Genomic DNA, 9,017 nt, shown 5'->3' with positions numbered 1-9,017 from the left:
TTTGTGTTATATTCCGATCCATCTCAATAAAAATATAAAAAAAAAAAAAAAAAGTTTTTAACCCCCAAAAAAAAAAAACAATGTCCATCAATGAAACCTCTAGATCCCTCTGCAAGCTTTGGCGCCTCCTACCTACAGGACTAGCGAGTGCCCACAGTTTCCAAACTGGACTAGTCCGCGAGGTGGAGGCCATCTGTTGGCTATTTGGTGTGGCAAAAAGTCAGTTAAAAAAATATCAAACTCCTACCTACATTTATTATTAGAAAAACGCAAAAACACAGGCTTTTGATTTCAATGACGTTTATTTCACACACAAAAACACCTTGATCTCTAGTGGCTTCAAATTGACAGAATGCATAACTTCCTCAAGGTTGTTTCTGTGCATGTACTGAATGGAAGACGGAAAGACATTGGTGGGTGTGTGGGTGGATTGGTGGGTGTGTGGGTGGATTGGTGGGTGTGTGGGTGGATGGATGTGTGGGTGGATGGATGGGTGGGTGGATGGATGGGTGGGTGGGTGGGTGGGTGGGGTTGGTGTGCGTGTATGTGTGTTTAGAGAGGTTTGTTTCCCTTTGATCTGCAAGACGTAGAATGGAGAGGATGTCAAGTAAGCCCACAACCATGGAAAGTAAACGGCATCGGAATGTTGAATGACCTTACCCAAAGAATGAATCGAGCACCCCACTACAAGGAACCGGAATTAAGAATTAAACAAAAGCCCTAATCGCCCCTCTGCTGCGCCAGCCAATGCTGTAAGTAAGGCAGGAGATTGGAGTTGGAAAGAGCAGATTCCATTTCTTTACATCCGAGCAGTGCTGGTCCCCGAGCCTTGTACTGGATGCTCCTGAAGTTGCACATAACAATATATGTTATGTAAGTAAACTAAATATCTCCCCTTCATATCCCTAGAGATAAAAAAAGATGAAATAAACGAAAACAATCCGGAAAGACCTTGGGAAGGAAAACTCATGGGACTGCATTAGCTTATCTACCTGTAGTGTGACCATCATTTGTCATGGAATGTGCAAACTGTACAAGTTTATTAGCAATATATTATCAACATCACTTTCCCTTTACCTGGAACACAGGAGTTCATGCAAAGGTTAAAATCCTAAATAAATAAAACAAGAACATTTAAGTTATCGTCCCGGAGTGGAAGTCTTCCGTTCAGGGGAGACCATGCCACAACAGGGGTTTCTAGATTCTTCCGGTGGAGGAGAGAGGAAACCGCGCTAGCAACACCACGATCTGGAGGGCAGTTTTACGGCTACATCCGGGTCTCAAACTTAGAACAGGCAGGCGCTGCTTCTACGAAGTCTCCCAAGCGTTGACGCGTTGACGCGCAGAGCACGGCGCTCGGCGCAAAGTGCGTGGCCGGGGCTCAGTACGGCCTGTAGTTCCAGTAACTGGAGAACACGGATATCTGCAATGAGAAGGACTGCGTTAAGACCAACCCTTACTACTCTGGGATTTGCTGTGGACCTTATACATTCATTTGTGGATTCACATTGGCAATTAGCAACTAAAAATGCATTCCCCAGACTTTTTAACTCCTTATAAGTATTCAGTCAAATAACTTTATTTCGGCTGTCAAAAGCCATAAAAGTACGTGCAAATACTTTAACCCTTTGCATGCTGATGACAGAACCGCTCCGTCATCAGCAGCGGGTGCGCTGTGCTGATGACGGAGCGGTTCCGTCATGGCCCGCTCGCCGCTCATGCGCGGCGCGAATTCCGCGCCTGCGCTGAGCGTTCTATTGAGCGGGGCGGGCCATGACGGAACCGCTCCGTCACAAGCACAGCGCAACCGACGCTGGTGACGGAGCGGTTCCGTCACCAGCATGCGCCCGCCGCATTTCCGCCCCGCCCCCTTAGCACTGCGGCGGAATAGCCGCCGCAGTGAAGGGGTTAAAATACATAAATACAGTGCAAACGTGGCATTAAAATACCTAAAACAGTTCATATAAAACATCACAAGGTCAGTCAAACGTAGACATTTTAACTATGAGTACAGTACATGAGACATAAAACAAGTTAAAAAAGTTAATTGTCATTGTTGCCGGGAAATACAGGCCACATAGCTCTCAGGCATACAGAGGCTGGCCATCGGATCTAAAACTACGGAGAGCGGGGCTATGGCTTCTGGTACCTAATTTTCTGCATACTTGCATCAGTCAGAAATATGTAGGACAAGCAAAAATAACTTGGATAACAGTTTCCTTCGAACGGTTGCACACGGGGCAAATCGTAGATTCGAATCCGCCCCATTTTGCGGTAAATGATTTTAACAGTAAAGTGCCCACTCTGAATTGAAAATACAACTTTAGACCCAACAGCACTTGAATAGTGTCCCAGAAGTGTTCATAAGCAGAGAATGATTTACAATTGAGGAACTCACCTGTAAGGGTAGCACTAGCAGACTTGTGGGCTTCATCAGACATGGTTTTGCCCAGTAAAGCTTTTTCACAATTTCTTTAGAGGGAATGGGACCCCAAAAGGTTCTCTCATAAGCCAGCCAGACCAACAGAATTAAAGTGACTGCTTAATTTGGCAATGCCAGAGAATGCTATGAAAACTGTAGGTTTTAATAACATCCTGCAGAGCTGCGGCATAATGAGCTAACTCAGGGGGGACCAGAGGCACCTCCAAAACTACAGCGGGGGCAATCTACATTTAGCCTCCACTCTTTTTACACCCATTTCCAGTGTCAATGGGAATTACGGAATACTAGATGGTAAGTGAGCAGCAATGGTTCCCAGGAACTTGTTCTTGGATCTGATTAGCCCATTAATCTTAACGAATCCCCGTGGCTCGGCCGGGTGCCCCATAAAGAGCAGAGCCCAGTGCCTTTGTCTCATCAATCTTAAGGGCCGGTGCTATCGGTTTACTAAAGGATACTTGATGTGCTTTAGAAATGGCCACCACTATCTGTATATACCGAATAACAGCCTTAGTAATGTGCGGCTTCTAGGACATATTGTCAGCCAAAATGACACCCAAACATGCAAAGGAATCCACCCTCTCCAGAGGAATACCATCAGATGCCAACTTCCCTTTGAATGAGTTACAAGGGTTAAAAAACATCAGCTTGGTTTTTGAATCATTGATTTCCAAACCCGAGGGCGACAAAACTCACCAAAGTGCTCCAAACGTGTTTGTAGTCCACTCAGGGTCTTGTAAATCAACAAAGTGTCATCTGCAAAAAGCAGAATTGGGGTTTTCACCTAAGCCAAGATGGGGGGAAAAAAGAAAACAGAGGGGGGGGGGGGGGCAGCACACTACCTTGACGGACACCTCTAGAAACCGCAACCTTTTCTGTCATCTCATTCTGCGTGTCCCACCAAATTCTAGCAATTTTTTTTTCATGTAAACAAATTAAAATGGATACAACATCCAGAGGTATACCAATATTGCTAAGCCCTTGCCATATTTTGGAACAGGGAACCACATCAAAAGCAGATTTCAAATCAACAAAGGAAACAAAGGTTGCCCCAGTCTACTACAACTGTCCAATAAATTAACAAATAAAAGATCTTGTCGATGGTTGACACTTTTTTCAGGAACCTAGCCTGGAAGGGTCTTAAAATATTATTTCCATCCATCCACTCCTGGATCTTGTATAGTTCACAACGACTAAAAACCTAATGAATATGGTCTAGAAGGCTAATCGACCTAAAATTACCTGGGTGGGACTTCTAACCCTTTAAAAAATATGTAACACTACTGACCCTGCCAGGAGTCTGAAATCGGGGCTCCCCTCTTAATAACATTGGTGAGGTAGTGTGATGTATTCCTATAGGTTCTGTATCGATCCCCCTATTCCTGACCCTATTCTGGTTAACAAGTTAACTAGCAGCCATCCCATGATGCAGAAACCGTTATCTGATTACGCCAGACCACGGCACAGGAGCGCGTTATCTGATTAGGTCATAACGCTTGCCATCTAATTAGGCAAAGCAATATTCCTCCAGCCCCTGATAAGGCATACGGAGTTCTCAAAACAAATCAGACCTATGACAACCTGGGAAGAAACCCTGCGGCCATTGTTTTGATTTCACCGAGAACTTCAGCAAAAGAATGTGCTAACGACCAGTTCGTATGACATCCTTATTGACGTATCTATGTCCATCCTTACGTCAATCTCGGCACCTTACAGGTATAAATATTACCGGTATTGCCTTAAGCAAACACACGCGGTGGTGACGAGATCGGAGCAGCCAGACTTGCCGAAGCCCAGAGCAGAGCAGACCCCGCTGGCGCAGCCCCGCCTTCCTGACGCGCTGAGAACGAGACGCTGCTTTCTCCTGCCGAGAAATCCAGCTCCGGCGCTTCCAAGCAGCCCTTGCAGGCAGCCTGGAATATCGAGACCAAAGACGAGAGATACCATCCCTCAACCATCCTAGATTCCAGGTACAGAACTGAATAACCCCTTGCAGAGAATTCTTGAGTCAGTCACTTGGCAAAACAAACTTAAACTGCTACTTTCTATTCCCGCCCACGTATTAGGCTTAGGTCAGGTACACTGGGGTAGGCGTAGTTAGAAACACCAGTTGAGTACGATTAGTCAAATGTATATGTGTATGTATCTATTTTATCCATTTTAAACCACCATATGGCTTAGAAACCATATAAATGTTTTTACAGTATTATTTTATACTTCTGCTTTTATTGTATGCACTTTACTTAACCATAAGTATTGCGATAATATCGATTCATTTCTCTTGTATGAGAAAAGAGACTGATAAATAAATACCATCTTTTATTGAACACGCCCGTCTCTTCCTTTTCTCTACAAACTGGTGAGACTAAGAATGCACGTACTGACTGAGTAAAATAAGTTGTCTTTTGTTTTCACACGACTCTAGAGATACACTCTTGATTAGGGGAGAGCAAAGTTGTCATGTTCTATGGTTGTCAGAAACTAAATCCCTTCTTGTCTATCCAGGGAGGTTCAACTCCTCCTTGCCTATTCGAGAAAGTTTCTAGTGAACTCTGAGCTAGCTGGCAAACCCAAAACTTTAAGTCTAATATCGACAATAGAAGACCTAGTTAACGTCTGGTCTAGGCCTATACTATTGGAGGTATTATTCCAATGCGCAGAGCCTATTGGGATAATAGGAACTACACTACATGGCGCCCAAACGTTTGGAAAGGTGATAAAACTAACGCAAGACATTAGAGTAACTCAGTCGTGCTTTTTCACTCAGACCCCTTTTTTCCCATAATACTCCAAAGACGTCTGGAGTGGGTGAAAGGTCATATCCGCCAAACCTCGCAGGAGGGAACTCCTATGTATGGTTCTTGGTTCAATCAACGTTGAAGGAAACACTGTTCCAAAATATTGTGCATCTAATCTTTGTTTCCATAAGAAACCTGATCTGCAAACAAACGGAATAACCTTCTGGACAGTACAATGTCAGACAGTGAAGGAGAAAGAGAGGCAGTTAGAATAGCAGCTGAACTCGTAGCAGCTGATACTACTATGCAACCAGCAGACCCGGAGATAATACTCATCCCGGTCAACATAAGAAAATCTATAACTTTAAAACTTATAGAAAATGGACTGACACCGAGAGGTGGCACAGTCATATTCGTAATTGAGGCACACGAATATCGGCAGACAGAGGTATTCTATTCATGGATAAACTTTCCAGCAGCAAATGCTGTAACAAAGCACTTCCACTATTACAAAACAGAGGAACCTACTAATGAGTACACTCCTTTCGAGGAGGTGGAAGTACCACTTAAATTTCAAGAGCACCTGCTCTTGTTTAATGGCGCCCTAAAACATAATAATCACATCACCAGGCTCGGTCCATTAGGTAGACCAGGAGCAACGTGGCCGGTCCTAGCCGGATACACACCACATCCAGACATCGAAAGAATGTCTGCAGCAGATCTTTTAATACAACTAAAACAATTAATAAAAGTACATAGACAATTAGTCCAATATGTAATGCGGACTGCAACAATCCAACCAGCAATTAAAATTCCACAGCTGACCCCTCATCAGGGGAACACAAATAAAATTACACCACAGAACATACAGTCCTGCCTAGGTAAAGTACCAGCTAAACGGGAACAAATACCATTCTGGTTAGCACAAGAAATCACCCAAATAGAGGCGGTGTTTCCAGACACCACCCCTGTGGATAAACACAGGATTCTGACTATCTGTCTTCCAATGGGAATCGCACCACACGTGGAGGACTGTGACACTTGGGGTACAGTCTTTGCTTCCATTTACACAAAAACGCATGGTGTTCCATCCATCTCGGTAATACCAGATGTGCTAAAACAAATTCAAGATGAATACGGTCCAGAACCCACTTTAACTCTTGGTATGAAATTACTAAAAGACTTCAAGCAGGTCTCGGCAATACTACTAGCCAACATAAAGGGAGAAGCAGCAAACGTGGCGATCCGCCAAAGGTTGAAAGAGACAGATTTAGCAGACCAACCAGCTGAAATTGCCAGAATTATAGAAAAATCCTATGAGGAACTAGGTAGAGATAGTTTAGGTGGAATACCAGTAAAACCCCGACTGATTGAAAGTCCTGAAAAAGTATTTTTTAATAATAATTTAACATCACAAAAAAAGAGCTGGGATGGAAACAAACAATCCAATCCTAAAGAAAAGAAATTCCAGTCCAGAGGAAGGTCTCCTCGGCGGAGAGAAAGATCTCCGAACCAAGGACGCAGGTATCCCCAAAGTGAGCCCTCTGGGAAAAAATACAACCTTAGAAATAAGGATAATATAAAGAAGCCTGATAGATATCAAGAAATTGATACACGCCCCTCTCAATCTTTTCAGACTTCCTCGCAGAAATCGGAAAGAAGAGGACGATCAGAACAAAGAGAAGAGCACGTCAAGTCCAAAGACAAGGAACCTGCTCACCTAAAAAAGAAATTACAATTTCCAAAAAAGAAGGTAGCCAGTATTAAAGTAATTAACAATGCCGAGAATTCTGAGGACACAACTGAAAAACGGAGAATGGGCTCAGACAATGCTAGACAGCGCAGCAGAAGTGAGCATAGCTCGCAAAGTCCTTATGAATCATCTGGAGACAGTGGACACGAATGAATACCTTCAAGTGGAAACTGCAGACACCAGAGTTAGCAAACCTCACAAAATATATGAAATAACTTTACGTATAGAAGGGGATAAGACTAGAAAAATAAGGGGACTATTTTGGGATAATCTTTCCAAGGGCTATGACATCCTTCTAGCTGAAAAAGACTGGCCACCAGAGTTTGTCAGGGACTGCCCTCATGGCGAAGAAATAATTATGCCTGCCTTCTCAAATCATATCCCAATTCATAAAAAATATACACTTGCAAGAAAGTGGGCAGTAGCTCAAGCTCCTGCTTTATATAAAAATCATGTAGGATGGGATGAGGACTCTCCTCCTCACAAAATCCAGTTAAAATCACAACCTACTGCACAAAGGCAGTATCCAATTAAGCAAGAAGCTAAAAAACAGGTAAAAGAAATCCTAGATCAATTAGAATACGAGGGGGTGATTGAAACTTGCACCTCACAAATGAACAACCCTTTGTTTCCTGTCTCCAAACCAGACAATTCATATCGTCTAGTTTTGGATTACAGACACCTTAACTCATGTTGCAAAACTTTTGCAGTGCAAAACTCGCATAGTGCTGCACTAATGAATAACATAGTGCGCAAAAAATACAAAACAACATTAGACCTCTCTAATGGATTCTTTTGTCAAAATATAGCACCAGAGAGCAGATACTTGTCCGCGTTCTCAATAAATGGCGCTCAAAAACAATTCTGTCGGTTACCCCAGGGGTACAAGAACAGCCCAGGATTATTCTCAGCGAGAGTAACAGAGTTACTACAAACATATGATGACGAAGCATTATCGTATGTCGACGACATATACCTAACAGACGATGACTTGGATACTCACTTGAAGAGAGTGAACACCATAATACTTGGGTTCGCAGCAGAGGGTTACAAATTCAACTTTAAAAAATCTAGAATAGCCCATCTAACAGTCCTGTTCTTAGGATATGAATTATCAAGTGAAGGCAAAAGCCTGGCTGACAATTTCCTAGAGAAATGTGCCGTACTCCAAGCACCTAAAACACTAAAAAACTTAGTCAATTCTAGGCTTCCTAAATTTCGGAAGAACATACATTGCAAATTACGCAGAAAGGGTCAAACCCCTTTATGATCTAATAAAACCAGATTTTAAAAGAACGAATTGGACTCAAATACACACAGAAATTCTGAGATCCTTACAAACAGACATGTTAATTAAAACAAAATTAGAAACACGTGATAACACACGCAATCTTGTGATTCGAGTCATCCCAGGAAGATGCGGATTCACATACCTGACCTCTAATGAGGGAGAAAAGGTACCAATTGCATTCAAATCACACTTGTACACAGAAGCTGAAAAGAAGTTCAGCATTAAAGAAAACATTGTTCATGCAGTTCAAACCGCAATAACTAGAGAAAAAGATAAAGCTGACGGTAGACGTATCACAGTCAGAACAGCAGAATCAGCCTTTGAGGCATTAACAACACCGTGTAATTTACCAACAACAGCATTGAATCCGGAATGGATACAATGGGTGAATTCAATTACAACGGACAGAGTAAAATACTACTTTGATCCAGAATTAAAAGAATTAAAAAATCTAGAATATGAAAGAACATTCCCTCTGCCAATTGACATTCTGCCATTACGACAGTACGCGTGTGTAATCTATACAGACGGACATGCTCAACCCTCCGTTTGGGGAGAACAAGCATACAACCCCACATGTGAGATTACAAAAGAGGTGTGGCGCGGAGGTAAACTAAGACCTCTATTAACAAAAACACACTCAGTAGAAACTAATTCAGAACAACAGACTGAAATAATAGCATTGAAAATGGCGCTAGATAATGCAGATCGCGAATTCCCGACACTCATAGTGTCCGATTCGTATTACTGCGTCAAATCATATAACAGCGATTTACAGAAATGGATTCAAAACGG

At 42.7% G+C, this 9,017-nt stretch overlaps 1 protein-coding gene across 1 annotated transcript in view; it reads right to left on the bottom strand.

The window, feature by feature from the left end:
- Positions 1–283: 283 nt before the first annotated feature.
- Positions 284–9,017, bottom strand: part of ROGDI (rogdi atypical leucine zipper) — a 397,000-nt gene continuing 388,266 nt past the window's right edge. The window contains exon 11 of the mRNA XM_078662917.1: positions 284–1,423. Coding sequence (XP_078519043.1) covers positions 1,382–1,423 — 42 coding nt within the window. The 3' untranslated portion in view covers positions 284–1,381. The remainder of the gene's footprint in view (positions 1,424–9,017) is intronic.

This window comes from Lissotriton helveticus, chromosome 10 (assembly GCF_964261635.1).
Source record: "Lissotriton helveticus chromosome 10, aLisHel1.1, whole genome shotgun sequence".
Classification (NCBI taxonomy): domain Eukaryota; kingdom Metazoa; phylum Chordata; class Amphibia; order Caudata; family Salamandridae; genus Lissotriton; species Lissotriton helveticus.
This window is presented reverse-complemented; position numbering and strand designations above follow the sequence as displayed.